The sequence below is a fragment of the Eucalyptus grandis genome, chromosome 8 (assembly GCF_016545825.1).
Source record: "Eucalyptus grandis isolate ANBG69807.140 chromosome 8, ASM1654582v1, whole genome shotgun sequence".
Taxonomy (NCBI): domain Eukaryota; kingdom Viridiplantae; phylum Streptophyta; class Magnoliopsida; order Myrtales; family Myrtaceae; genus Eucalyptus; species Eucalyptus grandis.
In genome coordinates this window covers 3,398,623-3,426,516 of record NC_052619.1, presented here as the reverse complement: position 1 = coordinate 3,426,516, position 27,894 = coordinate 3,398,623, and the positions used below count along the sequence as shown (strand labels likewise).

Below are 27,894 nucleotides of genomic sequence, written 5' to 3'. Positions count from 1 at the left end.
GCTGCGTGGTCTCCACTTCGTACAGGGTAGTTTCCTCAGTGCATGTGAGGGGGTTTTTTCCTCACTCAAACTATACGACCTATATATAAAAACCATGGTGGTAGGCTGTCGACGTTTATGTGAGTCCAAGAATTTTTGGTAACGTCACGTTCACGCCTTGCTCTGTTTTGTTTCTTAGTCTCCGGTTTGTCGTTCAAGAGGGAGCAAAAACGAAAGTAGCACGTTCAAGGGAAGAGAAAGCAACAGCTTGTACATTGAAAGAGACAATGAAGAAGAATAAAATAAGAGGAAGAAAGGAAAATGTGGAAGCTGCCATCGTAAAATACAGCAGACAGAGAGTGGAAATTACTTGGAAGTGACGTTCATGTGTGGGTAAAGGGTGGGAAGGAGAGTGGAATTTACTTAGAAGTGACGTTCATGCGTGGGTAAAGGGTGGGAAGGAGAGTGGAAATTACTTGGAAGTGACGTTCATGCGTGGGTAAAGGGTGGGAAGGAGAGTGAAAATTACTTGGAAGTTTCACTAAAGTTTCTTCAGCATTTGGCCTATTTTTCCATGGAAATTTTGGCCACATATCACCATCATAGGCCCACAAAGTTTTCCAACGTTGTCTCTTCTAATTGAGATGAAAGAAAAGGTTGGAATTCATGTAAACTACTGAATCCGAATTGTGAAGTTGATTATCGTAGCTTTTTTCCATGGAGATTGAGTTCATTTCCTTATCAAGTGGTCCCTCTATCTCTTCCAAGTCCATCTCCATTAAATACCAAGGAAATTGAGGTGAAATTGTAGGAGAGACTTCTTGAGTTTTTTCTAACCCTTCCTTTACTCAATGTATGAAAATCCAAAGCTGGAAGACATTCATGTCTTCCTCCTCGGATTAGACCTTTCAAGTTTTTTTCTATCCCTTCATTTACTCAATGTAGATCATGCAACTGATTAATTGAGTTTTTTCTAAGCCAGAGATTATATATACCCACGCACCCATCCATCCGCTTACCCACACACTCAGAGATGACATCAAAAATGCACTTCCCTTCATCGACATCATCATCATCTTCCCTTATCACCATTTTCTTCATGCTCTGGATTATAATCTCCCTGTTCCTTCTTGGGGACTCGGCTGTCATGCCTATGAAAGGTAAGTGATTTTCTTTTTGGTGATTTGAGCTTTTAGTAATGGAGGGGGACATGGATTGAGGATTCCATGAAACTGAAGTTCACATGGCATGATACGAGAACATAGAGAAAGTTTTATACATCCTACTATTTTTTATATCATTGCTTGGACAATTTTGCTATATTGAACATTGAATTAAAGTTTAAGGACAGCATTGAATAAATTAAAAGTTCATGAATGGTATTACATATGGGACTAAAGTTTAGGAACCATTTGTGTTATTTTCCCATTATTAGTTATTTATTGCCATTTTCTGCTTGCTCTTGCTTATAATCTCTCTGTTCCATCCAGGGTTTCGAGCTAGACTCCCTAAAACTCCCAACAAACTTCCGAGTAAGTGATTTTTCTTGTGGGTGCTTTGAGCTTTTTAGTAATGGAGGGGAAGAATCGAGTTCAAATGGCATGACACGAGAACGTACAAGAAGTTCTATACATCGTGGTGTTTTTCTTAAAGTTGCTCGGATATTTTGCTGCATGAATTGTTCAATAATTTTGGGAAGTATCTAATCTTTCATAACAAATTCCATTGAATTTCTTCTTGCCTATAAATTTGGATCCTCAAAGAAAATTGTCTAAAAAGTCATAAATATATTATTTTTTTTGTCAATTCAGTCATAAACATTTTCACATTTTGTCAATTAAATTTTAAACCTTCCAATTTTGGCCTGAATCCGCTGACGACGAAGCTAGCCATCCTACATGGCATGAGCGGACATGAAATTTTTTTCATAATATTTTCTTTATTTTTCTCTTTTCCTTTTTTATTTTTTTTACCCAGGCTATCGAGGGTTGAGAGGACCTTTTGGGTGAGGGTCGCAACTAGCCTTGCCTAAATCCGGGCATGTGGCTTTTCGACTTCGGCTTCCTTTTCGTGACATGAACGATCCTCTACTCAACGGGAGGATAGTGACATGCAAAGGAATCACCGCTCTGACGCCCTCACTTGTGGCTCTCCTTACTAGAAGGTGGCCGCTCTAGTCGATCTGGTGAGCCTCGCTTCCTCGCACGAACTGTTTCGCTAGCTCTTTCTCTTCATCGTTTGTTTTCTTCGGTTCGATCGAATCTTTTTTTTTTTAAAGGATGAGCATGATCATGGGCAGATATGATTCCCCCTTAGAAGACTCTGACAATCTCTTTCATTCTGCCAACCTCGCTAATCACGGTTTTCCCCTCAAGTCTCCATTGAATTGATTTTTTCAGCCGCGTTGAACCGCTTGATTCTCTATTTCCCCTGTTGTTCCTTGACCGAGAATCTCCAGAATATGTGCAGGGAAGCCATGCTAATCAAGCCGGACAAGGGTGTGAGTCCTCTTATTACTCCATATCCTGAACCTTTCCATCATGTTGTCTGCCTCTAGAAGGGTTTATACACCTATTCATCATTCGTCATATATCATATTACACTTGCTTGAAAGCATTACAACCGTAATTCAATGGATATTCTCTAATCATATAATCAAGTAACATGTCGAATTTCGCTTGTGTGTCCAAACGATTAACGATACTTTATGAAATTTCATCTCCACAAATGCCGTATGTGCTTATGTGTAATTTCTTATTATAGTAAGAATTAGTAACAAAATCTTGGTGCTCTATACCAACACTGTTCATGTACTTATTTGCGTAGCATGGTTGCAATAACTTGGTCAATAAAGTTTTTTTTATAGTTAAATATGTGGGAAAAAATCATGGTGATTTCATTATTTTGTCAATAATTTCTCTGTACTATTCAAATTAGTTACAAAATAAACAAATGTGTATCCCGTGATTAATTTTGTTTGTATCCCATTACTAATAGAGTCTCAAACTGAGGATGGGGCGTGGTTATGAGCTATAAAAAATTAGTCTTGCATTCTCAATAGAAAAAGAAAAAGAAAAAGTAGAAAAGGACAGTCTCGCATCATCTACTTAACCGAGAATTAATTTCTTTTCTTCTAGCGAGACTCATTCCTTCATTTATCTCTATTTAAAACATGGTTGCAGACGTACCATCAATGCTTGATCAACCTTGATCAGACATCTATTGAGAAAACTTCTACCAGGTTTTGAAGTTAATAAAACTTTCTAGTTCTTATTCTTAATTTGAAGAACATAATACTTCTGAAGTTATATCGAAAACTTTTGCCAAAGTCTATTCATTCCAGAAGTATTTCCCACTCTGTCGCGATCCAGACCGAAACTGTGTCCAGAATGAGGATGAAATCAGACTCAGATTTATTGATCTTGCGACAAGAATTCAGAATGAATGCATTAGGAATTTATTCTATAGCATCTAACTATTTGGCGAAGAATCTCACTTTCCTTCTATAAATACAATGATGAAATCAATCACAAATTGATGAAGTCAATCTTGAAGACAAATTCTTTTTTGGAAAGCGACTACTTATGGAAACCTAGATTCTGATTGTATGAACGATCAGAATCATCGGATTTTCATTTCAATCTTCAAACGGCTTCAAGATCTTCTTAGTCGATTCTGTCCAACGGATTGATTGGAAAAAATTCCTTCAGAAAATACCAATAGCTAGTGAGGCGTGGATGAGTATTTAAGGAGATCATTCAGTCTATTTGAAGTGGACGTGAAAATTGAAATTCTAAAGTTCGAAGTCTTTTCAACTACTTGTTCTTCTTTGACGGTCTTTATATGTTCTTCTCTGACAGTCTTTATAAATTGTATTCAAGAAAGAAAGTCACAAGAAGAGTGACTTAGGGCGGGCATAACAAAATTTCTGAAATAGAAATCAATTTCTATTCCATGGACGAGTTTCTGAGTAAAGAAACATGTTTAATAACGATTCAAAATTTTTATTTCTGGAATAAAAATTCGTTTGATAAGAGAATAAAATTTCTATTTCTAGGAGCGAAGACGGCTGACGTTCGGTGGCCGGAGTTTGACGTCTGGTGACTGGTAGTGGGCAGTCGGAGTTTGGAGTCTGGCGTCCGGTGTCTGGCATCCGACATCTAGCGTCCGAAGCTCCACGTTTAGCGTCCGACCAACTGGCGTTCGACGTCCAGCGTCCGACGTATGGAGTTTTGCGACCGGTGGTTGGCAGCGGGTGGCCAATGGTCGTAGTTCGATCGGCAATCGGGCGGATGTCCGGTGGTTGGTAGTGGGTCTCCAACGTCTAGCGGTTGGTGATGAGCGGCTAATGACCAGTGGGCATCCGGCATCCGGCGGCCAACGGTCGGCAATGGGTGGCTGGAGTCCCGTGGTTGGCGGCCAGTGGAGGGTGGTTAGTGGCGAGTAGGTGGCGACTGACGGTGGGCATGCAGCATCCCACGGGCAATGGGTGGCCGATGGGTGGTGACAAGAGTGGACGATGAGGAAAGTTTTGATTTCTCATTTATGTTCCAGAAATATAAATTTTAATTTTAACTTCTGATTTTTACTCTAAATCTATTTTTGAAATAGAATTGTGTTCCAGAAATTACAAAAATAAAATGAAATTGTATTATTAAACGGATTTCTGTTCTAAACCTGTTCCGGGGAACAGAAAAACAGAGAAATAGAGAAATATAAATATTGTCATGCGCGTCTTTAGTGAAAGAGAAGGGATCTTCCACTCAGTATTGGCACTCAAAAATTATACTTCTCTGTTGATGCTATAGTGAATTTCAGCCAGAAGGTTGTCAGCGTGGGAGAGTGAATGTAGGCTTGATCTAAGCCGAACCATTATAAATTTCGTGTGCAATCTTCTTTTCCCTTGACTCTCTTTATTTAAGTCTATTGCATTCTTTTAGATATCGCAAAAATTAGTTCCATCTCTTATTTGATTTTGAACATTCATTAGAAGTCCGGTAGCTTGTTTATCAAACTTTGTTTGTTACTCAGACTTTCTTCGAAATTTATTTTATTCCTCATTTATTTATGAAAATTTCTTTTAAACACTTATTCATCCCCTCTAGGTGTTCGTACTAGCATTATCAATAACATCTTGATTGTTCTAGACACCATCAAGGAAAAAACTTTGGGTCACTCGTGACCATGGTATATATGTAATATGTCATAATACTCTTGGCATGTCTTGGCATGGCATAATTATTTCAGTTCCCGGTATTCTGCACATCATCTTCTAGACATTCTCATGTGTAGACTTGTCTTGACGATGATGAAATATAAAGATATAAATTCCATAGTTTACTCTTAGATAATGTTCACCCGAGCAAAGACATCTCATCACCGTCTTGCGCCTTAGGAAGTGGAGCAATTTCATTGGTCCACTCAAGAAACCTCCTATCTCAATAGCTAGCTATTCGGTGGCATAACTATTTAAAAAGTCTTAATTATATTGTGCGTCGATCAATTCTGATCTAATTTTTTTTTGGGTAATTTTCTGTTATTCAGTTGCGATTAGCAGGCTACTTAGTGCAATAAGAATAGCTTGGCACTCTAAGAGACCCAACTCAAAAGCAGCCAAAAAAATGGGGTGCATGAACAAGGCCGGCAAGCAAAAACAATGCTAATAGGTGCAACTATGATAGTGGTTACATTGTAGTTGATGGCGGCAAACCATGAATTCTAGCATTGCCCGAGTCCATTCTAAAAATTCAGGGCCAATTTACTTGACTTTTGTTTGCTGAGCTTCGGTAAACACCAACCTATTTTATCCTTTAAAAGCAAACGTACATTATATATATACGAGGAGAAAGAGATTTCTAAGAGAAAATGTACAACATAATACATAAATGCATTAGTCTATATGTTATATCATTTGGATGTACAACGTAAAGAAGAAGATCCGTGTCGAGCAACACGGGTGTTGACAAAGAAAGGATTTTTCACTTTGGACTTTTCCACCTATCATCTCATCCTCTTACCTTCATCGTTAGCATGTATTTCCATGGAGTCGCAGGGAGGGAAACCTAAATCCGTGCTCTGCCGGTCCTTAACAATAGAAGAAAAAAAAAAAAAAAGAAAAAAATAAAAAAAAAAAAAAAATAAAAAAGAAAAAAATAAAAAAAGAAAAAAAGAAAAAAAGAAAAAAAGAAAAAAAGTAAAAAAAGTAAAAAAAGTAAAAAAAAAATAAAAAAAATAAAAAATAAAAAAAATAAAAAAAATAAAAAAAAATAAAAAAATAAAAAAATAAAAAAATAAAAAAAGAAAAGAATTAATTGTACCTTAGAAAAATAAAAAGAAAAATAAAAAAATAATAAGACAATGGAGAGGAGGGATCAATGTGCTTCAATTGATCTGATGACAATTCACAATCTTGCTAGTTTTTTGTAATGAGAATCTTCTTCGAGAGTTGATTCTCTAATTTCTTGAATTTTTACTTTTGACAACTTTGCCTTCGGCAACATCGAGATATTGCAAGAACTTGATCTGATTTCCTTTCATGATATCTGTTGTATTTTGTAATGTTGACATGAACATAACCGAACAATTGGCAGCCATGGAACTTTGCTCTCAAGCCTCAAGTTAGCTTGTTTAACTCTCTTCACATATTGCTAGAATTTATCATTCATTTATATGTCATGTTCACTCTTTGCTAGTCAGCAAGTTGAGCTTGCTTTTTTGTTTGTTTGTTTGTTTGTTTTTTTTAGGTCGAATGCTTGCTTTGTTCATTCATGATCTTTCTATCATATGCAAATTGATTATATTAGGAACTGTGTTTTTTTATCTCTCTCTCTCTCTCTCTCTCTCTCTCTCTCTCTCACACACACACACACACACACACACACACACATCCAACCTTTGCTACGATGGATCTTGCGACCATAATCACTCTCCTTAAAGACTTGGAAAGTTTATCTTTATTTGCTGAAGTTTCGAGTTAGATAAAAGTCTAGGATTGGAATAAAATGAATTAAAAATATTATCAAAACGCATGATCAAGGACCATTTTAGAATACTATTGGTAGTGCGAGTGCGATTTTCAACAATCAAGTGCTTATAAGTTGAGGTTTACCGAGGTCAGGTACTTCCACAGCCGTTTTCAACCCACCACATTACTCGCTCTCTTCACGTGGATGACTGCAAAAAGATTGAATAAGAATCGAAAATGTACATGGACTTTGAAACTAACAATGCCCCTTCCTTGATTAGATAGCTCAAGTATTTTCTTACCCTTCATTTACTCAATATAGAAAATCCAAAGATGGAAGACTTTCAAGTCTCCTTCCTTGAGTAGACTTCTCCAGTTTCGTCTTACCCTTCATTTTCTCAATGTAGAACATTCAAAGGTGAAGACTTTCGTGCAACCCACCACATTACACGCTCTCCTTATGTGGATGATATGATGCCCGCAAAAAGATTGAATAAGAATCGAAAATGTATGTGGACTTTGAAACTAGCAAGGTCCCTTTCTTGATTAGATAGCTCAAGTATTTTCTTACCCTTCATTTACTCAATATAGAAAATCCAAAGATGGAAGACTTTCAAGTCTCCTTCCTTGAGTAGACTTCTCCAGTTTCGTCTTACCCTTCATTTTCTCAATGTAGAACATTCAAAGGTGAAGACTTTCGTGCAACCCACCACATTACACGCTCTCCTTATGTGGATGATATGATGCCCGCAAAAAGATTGAATAAGAATCGAAAATGTATGTGGACTTTGAAACTAGCAAGGTCCCTTTCTTGATTAGATAGCTCAAGTATTTTCTTACCCTTCATTTACTCGGTGTAGAAAATCCAAAGATGGAAGACTTTTAAGCCTCCTTCCTTGAGTAGACTCCTCCAGTTTTGTCTTACCTTTCATTTACTCAATGTAGAACGTTCAAAGGTGAAGACTTTAATGCAATGATTGCCAACTCCTCTGTTGACGATGTCAACAGTTCTGTACTCACAATGGCCACATGGAGAGAGCAACATCCACACTTGGATCTTATTACTTTTCTGTACAAAAGTCAGTTACCTCAACTAGTCTCTAAATTTCTCTCCCTTCTTTTTTCAATGTAAAAATGAAGGCTTTTCATGCTACTAAAACATGCTAGACCAAGCAAGACGATGGAGTTGATGGATCAATGTGGTTCAACCGATCCGAAGACAGTTTCCAATGTTCATAGTTTTTCCAACTTAGAATCTTCGTAGAGATTTGTTTTTTAACCTGTCACATTTTTCTTGTTGATATCTTTGTCTCCGGCAACTTTGAGACCTCGCAAGAACTTGATCCAATTTCCCTTCATGATATTTGATATATTTTGTAACATTGCCATGAATGTAACCAAACAATTGGCTACCATGTAACCTTTCTCTCAAGCCTCAAGTCAACTTGTTTAACTCTCTTCACATATTGCTAGAAGTTATCATCCATTTGCTAATCCTGCCTACTCTTTGCTAGTTAGCAAATTCAGCTCGCTTTGTTCATTCATGATTTTTCTAACATATGCAGATTGATTATATTAGGAACTATTTTTTTCTCTCTCTCTCACTCTCTCTGATCCAAGCTTTGCCACGACAGATCCTGCGACCATAATCACTTACCATCCAAACTTAGGGAGTTCTATAATTATTTGTAGAATTGAGTCCGATAAAAGTTGAGGATTGGAATAAAATGAATCAAAAATAGAATCAAAACCACATGACTAATGACTTAAATAATGATTGTTTTAGACTACCATTCCTAGTGTGAGTGCGATTTTGGACAATTGAGCACTTATGAGCTGAGGCTTATAGAGGTTAGGTATGTCCATGGCTATTTTCAATCCACAACTTTGCACGCTCTCTTTAGATGGATGATGTGATAGATACAAAGAAGCTAAAGAATCGAAAAGGTATGTGGACCCGGAAACTGAGAAATCCCCTTTCTTAATTAGACCTTTTAAATTTCTTCTTACTCTTGGTTTTTTTTTTTTTTTTTTGGTCGGTTTCTTACCCTTGGTTTACTCAATGTAGAAAATACAAAGGAGGCAGACTTTCGTGTCTCCTTCCTCCGCTTAGACTTTTCAAGTTTTTTTTTTTTTCCATCCCTTCGTTTATTCAATGTAGATCATGCAACTAATTAATTGAGTTTTGTCTCTGTCAGAGATTATATATACCCGCCCACCCACCCACCCACTTACCCACAAACCCAGAGATGACAGCAAAAATGCATTCCCCTTCATCGACATCATCATCATTTTCCCTCATCACCATTTTCTTCTTGCTCTTGGTTATGATCTCCCTGTTCCTTCCTGGGGCCTCGGCCCAAAAAGGCAAGTGATTTTTATTTTTGGTGTTTTGAGCTTTCAATAAGGGCGAGGAACATGATTTGAAGATCATGATTCCATGAAACTGTAGTTGACATGGCTTGAAACGGGAACATAGAGAGTTATATATATCATGCTGTTATCAACGAATTTTCTTTGTTGGATCTTTTAGCTTTCAACAATGGAGGGGGACATGGAGTTCACATGGCATGACGTGAGAACATACAGAAAATTCTATATATTGTGACGTTTCCCTTAAAGTTGCTCAGATATTTTGCTGCATGAATCATTCAATAATTTTCAGCAGTATCTAATTTTTCATCACGAATTTCATTGAAGTTCTTCTTGCCTACAAATTTGGATCCTCCCTTTCATGGGGAAAACTGTATAAAAAGTCCTAAACATATTGCACTTTTACTAATTCAGTCCTAACATTTTTCATAGTTTGCCCATTGAATTCTAAACTTTTTCATCTTGTGTAAATTAAAGTGCTGTTTGGTAACGCTCCGAGGAACACTTGTTTATGATCTTTTGTTCTGAGGAATATAAATAGAACATGGAACAAATTGTTATCGAGAATAGATTTGGAACAAAAATAAGAAACAAAAACAAAATTATTTCTTGTTCTCAAGAACAACTCAAGAAACAATTTTTTTCTCTTCCTTTCTTCCCTTTCTTCTTCCCCTAGCTGGTTCCCGGCCTCGACAATCAACTAGATGAGGCCTGGTGACCTTGTTGGCCACTTGCGAGGCCCTTGAGCCTCGCCCACCCACAACGAGGTCGGCGTTGCCCACGGTGGCGTCACCTGGCCTCGCGGTAGTTGAGTGGGGCTTGGCCTGGTCACAAAGGCCTTTTGGGTGAGGGTCGCAGCCAGCCTCGCCTAGATCGGGCAGGTGGCTTTTCAGCTTTGGCTTCCTCTTCACAACATGAACCATCCTCTATTCGATGGAGAGCAGCGATGAGTGGAGGAGAGATGGCTTCAATAACTGATCCGACGCCCTCGATTATGGCTCTCTCCTCACAGAAGGCGGCCGCTCTGGTCGATCTGGGCAGATATGATGGCATGAGAGATCCTTTTACCTTTCCTTTCGAACCCCACCTGTTAATTCCCACAAGTCATTGCTTTCCTTCCCCACCGCCCCCCCGCTTCCCCCGCGCGCCGGCCCCCAACCTGGGGCTCCTTTCTTTTCTCTTTTATTGAAACTTCCCTTGTAGAAGGCTCCAAACATCTCTTTTATTCTGCCAACCACAGTAATCACGGCTTTCCCCTTGAATCTCCATTGAATTGATTTCTTCAGCGCGTTGAACCACTTGATTCTCTACTTTCCCCTTGTTCCTTGGCCGAGAATCTCCAGAATATGTGTCCCCTTTTCACTTCCCAATTTCTCAAAAGTTAGCACCTCAAATCTCACCTTCCTTCGGTCCAAAATCAAATTTTCCTTGATGGACTTGGTTCTATTTAGTTTACCTCCGAAATTTGGAATGGCAAGTAAAGGATCGTTCATGTTGCGAAGAGGAAGCCGAAGTCGAAAAGCCACGTGCCTAGATCCGAGAGAGGCTGGCTGTGACCCTCACCCAAAAAGGTTATCGCAAAAAGAGAAAAAAAGGAAATTTGGAAAAAGAAAATAAAAAATAATAAAATTTGAAAAATATTAAAATATTATTAAAAGTTGTCAACGTCGGTATTGATTGTGCCACGTGGGCAATTTGGTGTCCATGTCAGTGAATTCCAACTAAAGTTGGCCTGATAGACCCAATTAGCAAAATGTGAAAATGTTTAGGATTCAATTAGTAAAACTAAGATGCTTATTACTGAATTGGTAAAAATGCAACATGTTTAGAACTTTTTGGACAATTTTCCCCATAATTCTGAATCCTCTTTTTACTCCATATCTGGACCCTTTTTATCATATAGTATTTGATCTTTCATAATTATTTTCATTGAATATTTTCTTGCATATGTGGCAGGTCAAGTGTGGGGAAGCAAGCCTTCTCCTGGCGGGGGATATGTGAGTGAGTCCTTTTTACTCCATATCTTGAACCTTTCTATCATGTTGTCTGCTTCTAAAATGGTTTATACATGTGTGAATCATTCACCGTGCATCATATTACGCTTGCTCGAAAGCACTACAACCTTAATTCATCGGATATTCTCTAGTCATATAATTATGTAACATGTTCAATGTCACTTGTGCGTCAAACGATTACTAATACTCTATGAAACTTCATCTTTACAAATGTAGTATGTGCGTATGCCTAATTTCTTATGTATAGCAAGAATTAGTAACAAATTCTTGTTGCTCTATACCGACACTCTTCCTGTACTTATTTGTGTAGCATGGTCGCAACAACTTGGCCAATAACGTTTTGTGCAGTTAAATATGTGAGGGAAAAGTCATGGTAACTTCATCATTATTTCAATAATTTCTCTGTACTATTCAAATTAATTACAAAATAAACCAATGTGTATCCCATCATTAATATTTGTCTGGAGTACATTACTAACAGTGTCCCAAACTAAGGAGGGGGTGTGGTGGTGAGCAATAAAAAAATAGTCTCGCATTCTCAATAGAAAAAGAAAAAGAAGAAAGGACGGTCTCGCATCATCTACTTAACAGAGAATTAATTTCAATTCTTCTAGTGAGACTCATTCCTTCTTTTCGCTTTATTTTAAACATGGTTGCAGGAGCAAATCCTTGATCAGACAGCGTGTTGGTCGTTCCAGATGCCATCAAGCGAAGAACTTTGCGTCACTCGAGATCGTGCTATAGATGTAATATGTCATAATACTCTTGATACATTCTTAGCGTAGCAGAATAATTTCAGTTGCTTGTATTCTGCACATCATCTTCCAGACATTCTCACGTGTAAGACTTGTCTTGATGATAGTGAAATATAAACATATAAGTTTCACAGTTTACTCTTGAAAAATGTTTATCCGAGCAGAGACAATTTCATTGGTCCACCCGAGGAGCCTCCTATCTCGACAGCTATTTGGTGGGATAATTGTTTAAAAAGTCTTAAATATATTGTACAGCAATTAACTCAGTTTTAAACTTTTTTATTTCGTCAATTGAATCCCAAACTTTTCTACAAAATTTGTCAATGTAGACTTTTGGTCAATTTGGCCATAGATCGCTGACTTAGCGATTAAGTTGGCGTCACAATTTTTCATAGCACGACCAATGTTGACATGGATATTTTCTTCAAAAAATTATACTTTTTTTCCTTTTCCCTTTATTCTCTCTCTCTCTCTCTCTCTCCCTCCCTCCCTCCCTCCCTCCTTTATCAGATTATCAACTAGAAAAGCAATACAATTTTCCCAAAATTTGTCTACACCAGTATCGGTTGTGCCATGTAGGACAGCGCCGTTAATTGAACCATCACGTCAACGATTTCCGGCCAAAATTGACTAGAAGAGCTATCTTAATTTAGGATTAAATGGGCAAATGTAAAAAAAATTAAAATTATATTGACCGCCGTACAATAGGTTTACGACTTATTGGGCAATTTTCTGTTATATAGTTGCAACAAGTGGGCTACTTTGCTTGATAAGAATAGCCTGGCGCTCTAAGAGGTCCAAATACTCAAAATTAGCCAAAGAAAAGGGTGGATGAACGGGGCTGCGAAGCTAAAACAATGCTGCTAATGGTGCAACTGTGATATGGGTTAAATTGCAGTTGTTGGGGGCAAACCATGAATTTTAGCTCGAAAAAGATCTGTACACAAGTCGTACTTATCCATCGTCCACGAATGAGGGCTGTTCTAGAAATTGAGCAGTGCCTGAGTCCATTCTAAGAATTCAGGGCTACTTATACTCAACTTTTTGGTTGCTGATCTTCGGTAAACACCTACCTATTTTATCCTTTGCAAGCAAATGTACATAATATATATGAGGTGAAATAGATTTCTAGGGGAAAATGTACATAATATCTAAATGCAGTGGTCTATATCATTTTGCATGTACAATGCCAAGAAGAAGATCCCTGTCGAGCAATATAGTTGTTGACAAAGAAAAGGACATTTCACTCTGGACTTTTTTACCTATCGGCTCATCCTCTTGCCCTCATCACTAGCATGTATTACTATTGAGCCATAGGGAGGGATGAGTTAAATCAGTGCTCTTCACTCTTCTTACCACCTAGATAACATGATTTAAACCGACAGATAGAGTTAAGAAACTCGCAGTTGGCATTTTAGGACAATGCAAAATCTCGAATACACATTTATTTCCTTAAGCTGCAATCTGCCCACATCCGATGGAGCCCCTAACCTGAAATGACACTCCAGGCGTAGGGGCGGATCTGCCGGATGCTCATTCTAATGCTATACCTGCATTATCTAATGGATAAACAAGGGCCTCTACCACTCAGGCTTCATCTTCAAGAAGGCCTTCCGTACTCTCTTTGCCTTTACTACTTCCCCTCCCCGAGCTCTCTCTTTCCATATCTTCTCCACCTCTTCAAAAGTCAACCCTTCGTCTTTGGCACAAAGATGACCACAAACACGATGGCCAACACGGCTACACACGCAAGAGTCGAGAATGTCGCACCTGTTCCCACAGCAACAGCGATGCTAAGAAATGTCTCTGCCACAATCAAGTTCGAAATTCAATTGACGGCAGCCGACATGCCACCACATATTCCGCGATATGCCTCGGGGTGTATTTCTGAGTTCCCTACCATGGTACGGGTCCCATCCCGGGTGAGACGCAAGCAATGTAGAGGGCCAAACCGATGATCGCGGGCCACCCGCATACCCCGTTTGTAGAATCAGAGGATTCTGCAAAGAATGCACCAGAGGGAATTGTCATGGCAGCGATAATCAGGGATGAGAGAAGTGCCAGCTGGTTGGAAGAGAAGCCAGCCATTTGGACTATAGTTGGGCTGTAGTACATCACTGTATTGATACCGATGAACTGCTGAATTTGAGATAAAAGTGGAGGACTACTCACAACAGTCATCAAGTCCTTCAAGCAATTTAAAGACTTTATGAGCATCCGACACAGGTTTATCAATGGGATGCAAGTGATCGCAAATAGATTTAAAGTCAAGAAGATAAATAGATAAAGGATTTTTTTTTTCTTTCCTACGTGTTGAAGTTATCTTAAAGGTCCCCTGCATTATCATTCCACCGCATCATCATGCACTTACACGTTCACAAAAATCTTCATGGACTTGCCTAGATATACGAATTTCTTTTTTGTATACTATATAAAAAGAAATAAAAGAAGGGACAAAAGTACATCCCGAATGCCAAAACTTGGCACGATGAGACACTTAAATGCTAAAAGTTAGAAAAATGACACTTAAATGTCATTTTTTTTATTTAAAAATGAGATACTTGAGTGCCACTTTCAACATGTCATGTCAAAAATCATACATGGTAATTTTTTTTTATTAATTTTGCTCGCTTATGTGGCTCGCCAGAGAGTTGACTCAATTAAGAAATGCAAAAACGACTTTGTTTTTGCATGGATTTGAATTTTAATATAAAAATTAATTAAATTAAATTATTTATATATATTTAAAAAGAAGAAGAAAAAGACAGTTGCAGGAGGCTAAAGGCAGCCCTTAGCCACCTGCAACTATCTTCCTTTTTTAAAAATAAATAAATTTAGTTTTAAATTTAATTTAATTAGTTTTTATATTAATTATTTACTCATGTTAATAGTAAAACAATGTTGTTTTTGCATTTGTCTAGTACGTCATGCAAAACGACGTTATTTTGCACTTGCCTCGCCGGAAAATCGCCATATAAGTATTTTGGTCGAATTTTCTTACTGTTAGCACTTAAATGATCTATTTTGCTCATATTTTGACGTTTAAGTGTTACTTTCCTAACTTTTGATACTTAAGTGTCAATTTGTGTCAAGTTTTGACACTTCAGCGTCCGGCATTCTAAAAGAAGGACTAAGATCTTTAGTTCAAAATTGCACAGTTGGCAAAACTAGTTAATTAATTCTTTGCCTTTTATTTTTTATTTTTTTATATAGCTCTCTCTAGATCATTATATATAACTTTTTCGATTAAAAAATGCATTTGGATAGATTCAGGTATTGTACAAGAACAATGTGTCGATCGTGAATAAAAAAATAGATTGTATTTTCATATAGGAAGATTGATCGAGATACATCCTCATAATTTTAATAATTCTTTAAAGAATTTTTTTTATTCTCTATCATATTCGTCACTGCCTTACTTGAAACAAAAATAAAAAAAAATCAAATTATTCTTTTGTTAATCAAGATATTTAATTCAGATCTACATCGTATTATTTTGTCATATATATTTTTAAGAGTAATGCACGAGGTTGTATTCCAGATGGATCGAACCCTCTTTTAGGTTATAAGCAAAATCATGTTGATGTCGACGGCTGCCGCCTAATGTGTCCATCACTTGTTGTGTTGCTTGCCGTAGGAGATTGCTGCTCACCTGGAAGACCATCGCGACTCCGAGTCCTCTTCTTGTAATAGTTGGCAGGCCAATGATTGAGCTGTTTTTTTTTTTTTTTTGGTAAAGATGATTGAGCTGTTTTCACTTTGTTAGTCGGAAAAAAATAATTTAATTTTGACAATTTTCAATGACCCCCATTAAATTCACAGATTTTACTGAATAGTAAGCGTCTAGATTTCTTCTAAGATAACAACCCTTTTTTGGCGAAACTTTGAGAATAACTGAGAATCTATTATGTTGACCTACCCACTTTACTAATTTCCTACATCATTACAATATAGATTTTAGGGGTAAGTAACTGTTAAAAGTTAAAGATAAAAATCGTTACAATTTCCCATCTCAAATTAAGCTTTTTCCATAGATATTTCAAGGAAAATCTCAAATAAGGATCCAAAGTGAGTCTATTTTTTCAAATAAGGACCAGAAGTGGCCGTTGTTCTAAATAAGGACTGAAGTGACTAACAAGTCTCAAATAAGGACGTGAACTTGCCGACTAGCCAAAATATTCACCGGCCGACGAGAGTGTGACATTTTCAGTGGGCAATTTTGTCCAAAAAAAAAATATAGATAGAAATTAACAAACCCTAAAAACCACCCCCAAACTCTTTACGTTCTTTTGACCTAAAAAGGAAAACTCTTCATGTTCTCACGTTTTTCTTCTTTTGCTCTTCATCTTCTCCGTTCTTTGTCCTCTCTCGCTTGGAGCACGAAAATTTTCTGTTAATGGAACACAAATTGAAACACAACACGAAACCCCCAACCTTTGTTTTTTTACATCTTTTTTTTTTTGTTTCTTTCCAATGAAAAAGACAAATCTTGAGTAAAGCCACCTTTTTGTTATTGAGACACTCGTGTGTAACACGAGGGCCTCGATTATTCATTATCTTTTCTTAGGTTCGCTATACACTTTGATTCACACTCCTGTTCAACGAGGTCGGTTTCGTTCAAATTGAGAGAGAGAGAGAGAGAAAGAGGGGAGGAGGGGGAGGGCACGTACCTTTGGAACTCAGGGAGATAGGGATCTTGTTCCATCAATAGAGAATTTGGGTTCTCCAAACGAGAGGGGACAAAGAATGTAACAGATGAAGAGTGGAAAAAGAAGAACGTGAAGAGTTTGGAGAGTTTTGTTTTTAGGGTTTGTTAATTTCTTTCTATAATTTTTTGGGACAAAATTGCCCATATTCCGGCTATTGGAAATGTCACACGCTCATCGGCCGGTGAACATTTTAGCTAGTCGGCGGGTTTAAGTTCTTATTTGAGACTTGTTAGCCACTTCGGATCCTTATTTGAAACAAGAGTTACTTTGGGTCATTATTTGAGATTTTCTCATATTTCAAGCATGGTTAGGAAATCTTTGTTAGTAATTCGCAAGATAAATACCAAAAATGTATAAAATTTTACTCTAATGGCAATTTTCATGACAATTTTTCAGACATAGCGAAAAAAGAAGTGTCTATTTATATAAGGAGATAATTTAATTTTCAAAGTCTATATAAGTTTTTTTCTTTTTTTAAATTTGGAAAATTTCTGGGAAAATCGTTCCAAGATAAAAGATTGTGCCATTTTTTTAATTATTATTTTTGGAGGTAATTTTCACATAATATAGCAAGATCTAAAAAATTTAAAAAATGGGATTTTCACACAGGTTAGCGCCCTCCGCCGTTTTCAGGACCGTCAACGGAACAACTGACACTTCGAAATGCACCACCTACGATGACGAACTGCCATGGTCGGTCGAGCACTCCTCGCACGACAATGTCGCAGGATCTCCAAACCGGCGAGCCCCTCCTCCGTTGCCTTCTCCACCTTCCCGGTGGAGATCCCCCTCGCCGGGTTCCCGGTTCGCGGGCCAAGCGGCGCGAATTCGCCGAGCTCTTGCAGTTGTCGCCCGCCTCCGCGTCCGACGCCGACGACCCCATTCGCTACCGCAAGAAGCTCCACGGCCGAATCGTCGTCTGGGGGTTTCAGCACGACGTGTTCCTTGCCAACGTTCTGCTGCATTCATACTCGAGGTCCGGGGCTTTACGGGATGCAAGAAGGGCGTTCGATAATATCCCCGAGAGGAACCTGATCACTTGGTCTACGGTGATCTCGATGTACGCCCGGTATGGTTGTTGCGATGAAGCGCTCTTGAGCTTTGTGGAGTTTCAGAGAGGCTCTGTCGAGAGGCCGAATGAGTATATTTTGGCCAGTCTGATCCGTGGTTGTGCACAGTCGGGTGGCCTTGATGAAGGAGTTCAGGTGCATTGTTTCGTTGTTAAGGCCGGTCTTGGTCAGGATGTCTATGTTGGCACTTCTCTGGTTTTTCTGTATGCGAATAATGGTGGGATAGATGGGGCGAGATCAGTTTTTGATGGTTTATTGGATAAGACTGATGTTACTTGGACTGCGATCATAAGCGGGCATGTGAAATGTGGGAGAAGTGAAGTGTCTCTGCAGTTGTTTAGCCAGATGATAGATGCTGGCCTTCTTCCTGACAAATACGTGATTTCCAGCGTTCTAAGTGCTTGCTCAGCACTTGAGTTTGTTGAAGGTGGCAAGCAAATTCATGCTCATATACTGAGGCGAGAAGTAGAGATGGACATTTCGGTGGTTAATGTGCTGATCGATTGTTATACAAAATCTGGCATGGCATGAACAGCTCGGAGGCTATTCAACCATATGGAAGTTCGAAATATGATTTCTTGGACCACGATGATTTCTGGGTACATGCAGAACTCGTATGATAAGGAAGCATTGAAGCTTTTCTTGGAGATGACTGGATTGGGTTGGAATCCTGATGCATTTGCTTGCACCAGTGTTCTCACATCATGTGGCTCGCTCGAGGCCTTAATGCAGGGAAAGCAAGTTCATGCTTACACGATCAAGGCCAATTTAGAGTTTGATGATTTCGTCAAAAATGGCTTGATAGATATGTATGCGAAATGCAATGCCCTAGAGGATGCTAGGAAAGTTTTTGATGTTATGGATGGGAAAAATGTTGTCTCCTATAATGCAATGATCGAAGGCTACTCAAGATTAGAGAAACTAGAGGAAGCATTGGATCTCTTCCATAGTATGAGGCTTGCATCGTTCTTCCCAACTCCATTGACATTCGTCAGCATCCTTGGATTATCAACTGCTTTATTCGCCTTGGAATTGAGCAAGCAAGTTCATGGCCTCTCAAGTAAATCTGGAATTTCTATGGACTTATTTGCAGGAAGTTCACTGATTGATGTTTATTCCAAGTCTTCTTTAGTCCGAGACGCAAGGCTAGTATTTGAAGAGATGAACGATAGAGATATCGTAGTTTGGAATGCAATGTTCTTTGGATATAGTCAGCAAATGGAAAATGAGGAGACCTTCAAATTATTCTTAGAGTTACAGTTATCGGAAAAACGACCCAACGAATTCACGTTCACTTCCCTTATCACAGCATCAAGCAATTTAGCAAGTCTCCAACATGGTCAACAGTTCCATAGCCAGATTATAAAGTGCGGTTTGGATTTTGACCCATTTGTCACGAATGCTCTTGTGGATATGTATGCTAAATGCGGAAGTATTCAGGAGGCCAGGAAAGCATTTGACCTCGCTATTTGTGAAGATGTTGCATGCTGGAACTCCATGATCACAACATATGCACAACATGGAGAAGCACAGGCTGCTCTCCAGATATTTCAGGAAATGATAATCACAGGAGTGAAACCGAATTACATCACATATGTGGGCATCCTCTCTGCATGTGGCCATGCGGGGCTTGTGGAAGATGGATTGCATCATTATAACTCGATGCGTGGGCTTGGAATTGAACCGGGGACCGAACATTATGCTTGCATGGTCTCCCTTTTTGGCCGAGCTGGTAGACTAAAGGATGCCGTGGATTTCATCGAGACAATGCCAATTCAACCGATGGCACTGGTATGGAGGAGCTTGCTCAGTGCATGCAGGAATGCTGGTGACAGCGAATTAGGAAAGTATGCTGCCAAGATGGCAATTTCTTTGGACCCGACGGATACTGGATCTTATACCCTTCTCTCGAATATATTTGCATCAAAAGGAATGTGGTTTGATGTCAAGAAGGTGAGGCAGAGAATGGACGAAACTGGAGTCCTAAAAGAACCAGGAAAAAGTTGGATAGAAGTTAATAATGAGGCTCATGTGTTTGTTGCTAGAGACTGGACTCATTATGAGGCTGATTTGATTTATTCAGTTTTGCACTATTTAATTCTTCAGATAAAAGAGATCGGTTATGTGCCAAACGATGCTGCTGTTATCATAGACGATTGACTGACAATTAGTAACGGGACAATATTATACTGCAAATGCTCACATTATGTGTAACCTTCCAGCTATATGATGCTAGGACATGATTGGTATTCTTGAAGTATCCGCATCATCTGTCTGACTTGGGTTTTCCATCTGATATGTTGAGACATGAGATCCCTCTTCGTGGTGTGAGGAGGATATTTCTCCGGAGAAGCAGCTGCTGGGATATAATTTAGAATTGTCATTACTAAGTGGTGAATATTGACGATTTTAGATTTCATTGTATGCGAATTAATCCTCAGCATTGAAGTTGCAAAGATGTCTCCAAACATTTATAAAGAGACTTGAGTCATGAGGAATTGATGCGACTCTAAGACTTCCAGTGGCATGGTTGACTCGTGAAGATTGGATGAACTAATGAGCTACACTCTGTTTGTAGTTTAGAAGGGGGCAATATAGTTGAAGAAGAGGGCAAATGACCTATTCCTGAGATATAGAGAGATTAACCCACTGCCTGCAGCCACAAAATGACCAACCAGAAATGCTCCTGGTGGAGACTCACTCTGTTAATGCAGGACGTCAACATGATGATTTTCAGGTTGACCAACCACAGAATGAAAAACTTGAGAGTTAGTTTCCTGTGGAATTTATGATATCTTGATCAAACCCACCTTTAATATTTGATGTATGAATACAATAAAATTAGTTATAGGGCAACACACGGTTTTTCATCTAGTGACAAGTAAGGAAGAAACCAGAATTCGCGAGTAGTTTTTCGTATCTGATATTGTCAGCTCCTCGGTCAACAACTTCAGCATTTCAATACTCACAATGGCCACATAGAGAGAACAGCATCTGTTCAGAAGTCACCTCAACTAGTCACTACATTTAGCTTTTCTCTTCCCTCCTTTCAATGTGAAGATGAAGACTTTCGTGCTACAAAAACATGCTAGACAAGCAAGACAATGGAGAGGATGGATCAATGTGCCTCAACTGATCCAAAGACAATTCATGATCTTGCTAGTTTTTTGTAATGAGAATCCCCTTGGAGAGTTGTTTCTCTAACCTCTTGAATATTTCTTTTTGATATCTTCGTCTTCAGCAACTTTGAGACCTTGTAAGAATTTGATCTGATTTGCCTTCATGATATCTGCTCTATTTCGTAATGTTGACATGAACACAACCCAACAATTGGCTACCATGGAACTTCACTCTCAAGCCTCAAGTCAGCTTGTTAACTCTCTTCACATATCACTAGAATTTATCATTCATTCACAAGTTATGCTTTACTCTTCGCTAGTTAGAAAGTTGATCTTTCTAACATATGCAAATTGATTATATTGGCAACTGTGTTTTTTTCACTCTCGATTTCTCTCTGATCTAGGCTTTGCCAGGATAAATCCTATAACCATAATCACTTGCCTTCAAAACATAAAAAGTTTTATCTTTATTTGTAGAGGTTTCGAGTCCAATAAAAAGTCAAGGATTGGAATAAAATGAGTCACAGTTAGTATCAAAACCACATGATTGACGTTAAATGAGGATCACTTTAGACTACTATCCATAGCGTGAGTGCGATTTTGGACAATCGTGTGCTTATGAGCTGAGGTTTACCGAGGATAGTTACCTCCATGGTTAATTTCAACCCACCACATTGCACACTCTCTTCATGGGAATGATAAGATGCGCACAAAGAGAGTGAATAAGATTCAAAAAGGTTTGTGGACTTTGAGGCCCCTTTCTTGATTAGATTGCTCAAGTATTTTCTTACCCTTTGTTTACTCTATGTAGAAAATCAAAAGATGGAAGACTTTCAAGTCTCCTTTCTTGAGTAGACTTCTCTAGTTTTTTCTTACCCTTAATTTACTCCATGTGGAACATTCAAAGGTGAAGACCATTCACAATCTTCTTAATTCTTTCTAATTATAATATTCTTCAAGAGCTGTTTCTTCAACCTTTTGTTTTTTTTTTCATTATTAATATCTTAGTCTTTGGCAACTTTAAAACCTTGCAAGAACTTGATCTGATTTCCCTTCATGATATCTGCTATATTTCGTGATTTCCCTTCATGATATCTGCTATATTTCGTGACGTTGACATGAACATAACTGAACAATTGGCTGCGATGGAACCTTGCTCTCAAGTCTCCAGTCAGCTTGCTTAGCTCTCTTCACACATTGCTAGAATTTATCATTCACTCAAAAGTTATGCTTATTCTTTGCTGATTAGTGAGTTGAGCTTGTTTCGTTCATTTATGATCTCTGTAACATCTGCAAATTGACTGAATTGTTTTTTTTTTTGCTCTCTCTCTCTCTCTCTGATCTAGGCTTTGCCATGATGGATATCACTGTCCTTAAAGACTTACAAAGTCTTATCCTTTTTTGTAGAAGTTTCGAGTCTGACAAAAGTTATGACCGGAATAAAATAAATCAAAACTAGTGTCAAGACCACATGATTGACGATTCAATGAGGACCATTTGAGACTATTATTCATAGTGTGAATGTGATTTTGGAAATCGCGTGCTTATGAGCTAAGGCTTACCGAGGTCAGGTACCTCCACAACTGTTTTCAACCCACCACATTGCATGCTCTCTTCATGTGGTTGATACAATACATACAAAGAGACGGAATAAAAAGACTTCTTTAGTTTCTTCTTACTTCGTTTACTCAATGTACGAAAATCCAAAGATGGAAGACTTTCATGTCTTCTTCCTCGGATTAGACTTTTCAAGTTTTTTTCTATCCCTTCATTTACTCAACGTAGATCATGCAACTGATTAATTGAGCTTTACCTATGTCAGAAATTAAATAAACCCACCCGCCCACCCACTTACCCACACACCCAAAGATGACAGCAAAAATGCACTTCTCTTCATCAGCATCATCATCATCTTCTCTTATAGCCATGTTCTGCTTGCTCTTGGTTCTAATCTTCCTTACCCTTCCAGGGGCCTATTGCCGTAAGTGATTTTTCTTTTTGGTGCTCCAAGCTCCTAATAATGGAGGTGGACACAAATTGAGGATCATGATTCCATGGAACTGTAGTTGACATGGCATGACCTGAGAATATAGAGAAAGTTTTATACATCATGTTATTTTTCTTATCATCGCTCGAACAATTTTGCTATATTAAATATAAGTTCAGGGATGAAGTTAAATAATTCATGGATGATGCAGTACATTGAATTAAAGTTCATGGGTCATTTGTGTCATTTTTCATTTTATTAGTTATTGATCATGATTTTCTGCTTGCTCTGGCTTATGATCTCCCTGTTCCTTCTAGGGGCCTTGGCTGGCTTCACTGGGTTTAAATCGCCCGGCAGGACTCTATGTAAGTGATTATTCTTTTTTGGGCTTTGGGCTTTCAATAAGGGAGGGGGACGTGGATTTCGTTAGGCATGATCTCCCTGTTCCTTCTAGGGGCCTTGGCTGGCTTCACTGGGTTTAAATCGCCCGGCAGGACTCTATGTAAGTGATTATTCTTTTCTGGGCTTTGGGCTTTCAATAAGGGAGGGGGACGTGGATTTCGTTAGGCATGACGCAAGAACATGCAGAAAGTTCCATAAATCGTGGTGTTTTTCTTAAAGTGTCTCGGATATTTTGTTGCACGAATCATTTAATAATTTTGAGCATTGTTTGAATCCTTCATAACGATTTCCATCGAATTTCTTCTTGTTTACAGATCTAGATCTTCCTGATTGTGAGAAAAATTATTCAACAAATCCAAAACTTATTACACTTTTTCAATTGAGTCATAATTCTTTTCACATTTTTATTAATTGAGTTCATTTAATCAATTTTGATTGGAATATTGCTGACGTGAACACCAACTGACCTATGTGGCACGGTTGGCATTAACGTAGATAATTTTAATAATGTTATAATATTTTTTGAACTTTTTAATTAATTTAATTAATTTGCTTTTTCCTTTGCTCTTTTTTTTTTCTCTTTATCCTTTTTTTTTTTTTTTTTTTAAAATTGTGGCTGGCAATGGCCTACTGGGTGAGGGTCACGACCAGCCTAGTCCAAATCTGGGTGCGTAGCTTTTCATGTTTCCTCTTAGCAACATGAGCGATCCTCTACTCGACGAGAGAGCAGTGACGTGCGAAAGAGAGATTCTTTCAAACGCTGCATTGATGCCATCACTTATGGCTCTCCTTACCAGAAGGTGGCCGCTCTGGTTGATTCGGTGATCCTCGCGTCCTCGCACGAACTGTTTCACCAGCTCTTTCTCTTCATCGTTTGTTTTCTTCGGTTCCCACAAGTCATTGCTTTCCCTCTAGAAAATTTTGCCCATTTCCCATGAGCTTCAACCCTTGTTTCCCTTCCCCCTTTTTTACTCAAACTTCCCTTGTAGAAGACTCCGACAATCTCTTTCATTCTGCCAACCTACGGTTTCCCCTCGAGTCCCCATTGAATTGATTTCTTCAGCCGCGTTGAACCGCTTGATTCTCTACTTTCCCTGTTGTTCCCTGGCCGAGAATCTCCAGAATATGTGTCCCTTATTCGCTTCCCAATTTCGCAAAAATTAGCGCCTCAAATCTCACCTTCCTTTGCTCGAAAATCACACTTTCCTTGATGGGAATTGGTTGAACTTTCTTGCCATATTTCTTTTGCCCCCCAAATTCGGAACGGCGAGCAGAGGATCGTTCATGTTGAGAAGAGGAAGCCACAGCCGAAAAGCCACGCGCCCAGATCCAAGCGAGGCTGCCCAGGACCCTCACGCAGAAGGCCACGCTGAAAAGAAAAAAAAAAAAGGAAAAAAGGAAAATCAATAAAAAATCGAAAAATCGAAAAATATTAAAATATTATTAAAATTCGTCCCTATCAGTATTGACCATGCTAGATGCCATTCACATTAGTGAATTCTCAATTGACAAAAGGTAAAAATGTCAATAATCAATTGACAAAATTAAAAGATTTAGGATTGAATTGGCAAAAGTGCAATAGATTTAAGACTTTTTATATAATTTTCTCAATAATTGTGAGTTCTCTTTTTACTCCATATCTCGACCCTTTTCATCACATAGTATTTGATATTTCATAACGATTTTCATTGAATATTGTCTTGCACATGCAGTTAGCACTACGAAGGGAAGCGATCATCACCATGCTGGAATATACGCGGGTGAGTGCTTTTTTACTTCATATCTTGAACCTTTCCATTATGTTGTCTGCCTCTAGAATGGTTTATACATGTATGAATCATTCATCATACATCATATTATGCTCGCTCAAAAGCACTTTAACCTTAATTAATCAAATTTTCTCTAGTCATGCAATCATGTCACATGTCAAATTTTGTGTGTGCGTTAAATGATGAATGATACTCTATGAAATTTCATCTCCACAAGCATAGTACGTGCATATGTCTAATTTCTTATTTATAGCAAGAATTAGTAGCAAAATCTCGGTGCTTGCATAAATGCACTTCCGTCCATCAACTTCATCATCTTCTCTTATCACCATTTTCTTCTTGCTATCTTGTAATCTCGCTCTCAAGTGTCAAGTCAACTTGTTTAACTTTCTACACATATTGCTAGAATCTATCATTCATTTGCAAGTCCTGCTTACTCTTTTCTAGTCAGCAAGTTGAGCTCGCTTTGTTCATTTGTAATCTTTCTAACATATGCAGATTTTTTTTTGGTTGAAAATATATGTAGATTGAGTATATAAGGAACTATGTGTTTTTTTTTTCATCTCTCTCTCTCTCTCTCTCAATTTAGGGATTTAGGGTTCTGACTTGGGGAAAAGACGCCAAACGACATTGTTTTGTGGTTTAGATGCTGACTGTACTCTTTGGTGAGCCACATCAGCTTCAAAAATTAATAAAAAAAAAGTGCCACGTCGGATTTCTGGTCAATTACATTAGAGTTAGCACTAACATGATCATTTTTCAAACTTTTTGGCACTTAAGTGATCTAAAATAAACTTTTGGCACCAAAGTGAGCACCGTACACAACTTTTAACATTGATAATGTACTAAGCCCTTCATTATACTTTGTATTACAATTGTATTATTGCACTAATCATTTAATAATTTTGGGTAGAGTCTGAACTTTCATAACGATTTTGATTGAATATCATCTTACACATGTAGCTCCACCATCATATGTGAGAGACCCACCTCCATATTCAAGAGTGTATGGAAGTCATCCTTCTCCTGATGGACATTGGAGTGAGTCCTCTTTTCTTATTCAGCTTATCGAACTTGTTTGTACGTTATTTGCCTCCGGAAAGGTTTATATGTGTGTGAATCATTCATTGTACAACTCGAAAGTTCTTCAACCTTAATTCATCATATGTTCTCGTCATGTAATCATGCAACATGTTGGATTTCACTTGTGTGTCACATGACTAATAATACTCGATGAAATTTCATCTTTACAAACATAGTACATACATATGCCTAATTTCTTATTTGTAGCAAGAATTAGTAATAAAATCTCAGTGCTCTCTACTGGCATTACTTGTGCATTTATTTGCATAGCATGGTCACAACTCGGTCAATAAGGTTTCTATAGTTAAATTTGAGGGAGAAAATCATGGTAATTTCATTATTCTGCCAATAATTTCACCGTGGTATTCAAATTAATTACAAAACAAACCAATCTGTATCCCATGATTGATATTTGTTTGGAGTACATGGTAATGAACTATAAAGAAGATAGTCTTTCATTCTCAATAAAAAAAAAGGGATAAAAAAGAACATTCTCACATCATCTACTTAACAGAGAATTAATTTCAATTCTTCTTGTTCTATCTTTGGACTTTCTACTTTCTATATTCCTCAAAGGCAAATGAGACTCATTTCTTCTTTTCCCTCTATTTTAATCATGGTTCCAGAATAGGGAGCGGCAAAGGCTTGATTAGAAAACATGCTCGCTGTTCTAAGTACTTTTAAGCAAAGAAATTGAGTCGCTCGTGATACACAAGATCCACATGTAATGTGTCATAATACTTCGGTATTCTCTTGGCATAGCATAATTATTTCAGTTCCCTGTATTCCGCACATCTTTTTCTAGACATTCTCATATGCAGCCTCTTCTTGATTCATGTGAAATAAAAAAAGACATGCGTTTCACAGTTTACTCTTAGAAAATGTTCATCCGAGCAGATAGCTCATCATCGTATTGCACCTCAGGAAATGGGATCATGCTTGTGAGTCTTAGGAAAGCCAATTTTATCAGTCCACCCTAAGCAGCCTAATACCACAACACTTATTCGACGGCACAATTGTTCAAAAAAAAAATCCTGAACCTATTATATAGTGGCCAATTCAATGGCCAATTCAGTCCCAAATTTTTCAATTTTACCAATTTAGTTTTAATATTTTGACGATTTTTCAATTTTGTCTTAAACTTTTGTGTGAAATTTCAATATAGTGATTCTGGTAAATTTTGACTGAAAAAAGCATTCGTGTGGATGTAAAACACAAAGAAGAAGATCCCCGTCAAGCGATACAGGTGTTGACAAGGAAAAGATTTTTCACTCTGGACTTTTTCCACCTATCGGTCCATCCTCTTTGCCCTCATCACTAGCATGTCTTACTATTGAGTCACAGGGAGGGATGACCTAAATCTGTGCTCTCCGCTTGACTTACCAACCGGACAACATGATTTAAACAGACGGATAGAGTTAAGAAACTCGCAGTTGGTATTTTAGAGCAATGCAAAATCAGGAATGCACATTTATTTCCTTAAGTTGGAAACTGTCTGTCGCGACCTACCCTCGGGGGGAGGGAACAGGTTTAGGAGTATTGCCCAAAGGACGGGCCTAAGGCCCATGATTGGGCGCGGGCTCTCCCAAGCCCATACCCCGCGTGACGTTGGGATATGTTTTCATGAATTTTGCATAAAAGGAGTCGCCACTAGCCTATTGGGGTCGGC

At 38.2% G+C, this 27,894-nt stretch overlaps 3 protein-coding genes, 2 long non-coding RNA genes and 1 pseudogene across 6 annotated transcripts; 5 read left to right on the top strand and 1 right to left on the bottom strand.

Moving 5' to 3' along the window:
• Positions 1 to 462: 462 nt before the first annotated feature.
• Positions 463 to 6,071, top strand: LOC120286815. Of its 2 annotated transcripts, XR_005545528.1 has the most exons (5): positions 463 to 1,139; positions 1,470 to 1,511; positions 1,957 to 2,164; positions 2,258 to 2,479; positions 4,037 to 6,071. It is a non-coding gene; the product is annotated as an uncharacterized LOC120286815 (long non-coding RNA). The 2 variants fall into 2 exon arrangements; XR_005545527.1 differs by having other exon boundaries at positions 466 to 1,139; positions 2,258 to 6,071.
• Positions 6,072 to 6,255: 184 nt separating this feature from the next.
• LOC120287711 lies at positions 6,256 to 8,375 on the top strand. The gene is made up of 2 exons (XR_005545956.1): positions 6,256 to 7,720; positions 7,889 to 8,375. It is a non-coding gene; the product is annotated as an uncharacterized LOC120287711 (long non-coding RNA).
• Positions 8,376 to 8,847: 472 nt separating this feature from the next.
• Positions 8,848 to 12,235, top strand: LOC120286582. Its single transcript, XM_039298868.1, has 5 exons — positions 8,848 to 8,890; positions 9,142 to 9,310; positions 11,273 to 11,317; positions 11,642 to 11,704; positions 11,991 to 12,235. Exons 1-5 carry the CDS (start codon positions 8,848 to 8,850, stop codon positions 12,073 to 12,075), a joined length of 405 nt encoding a protein of 134 aa, XP_039154802.1. The 3' UTR covers positions 12,076 to 12,235.
• Positions 12,236 to 13,255: 1,020 nt separating this feature from the next.
• Positions 13,256 to 14,298, bottom strand: LOC120287709 (annotated as a pseudogene).
• Positions 14,299 to 17,461: 3,163 nt separating this feature from the next.
• LOC120287710 (pentatricopeptide repeat-containing protein At4g39530-like) lies at positions 17,462 to 18,420 on the top strand. The gene has a single exon (XM_039300971.1). The coding sequence runs from the start codon at positions 17,473 to 17,475 to the stop codon at positions 18,394 to 18,396; it is 924 nt and encodes a 307-aa protein (XP_039156905.1). The 5' UTR covers positions 17,462 to 17,472; the 3' UTR covers positions 18,397 to 18,420.
• Positions 17,695 to 20,046, top strand: LOC104416182 (pentatricopeptide repeat-containing protein At4g39530-like). Its single transcript, XM_039300970.1, has one exon. The coding sequence runs from the start codon at positions 18,421 to 18,423 to the stop codon at positions 20,023 to 20,025; it is 1,605 nt and encodes a 534-aa protein (XP_039156904.1). The 5' UTR covers positions 17,695 to 18,420; the 3' UTR covers positions 20,026 to 20,046.
• Positions 20,047 to 27,894: the final 7,848 nt, after the last annotated feature.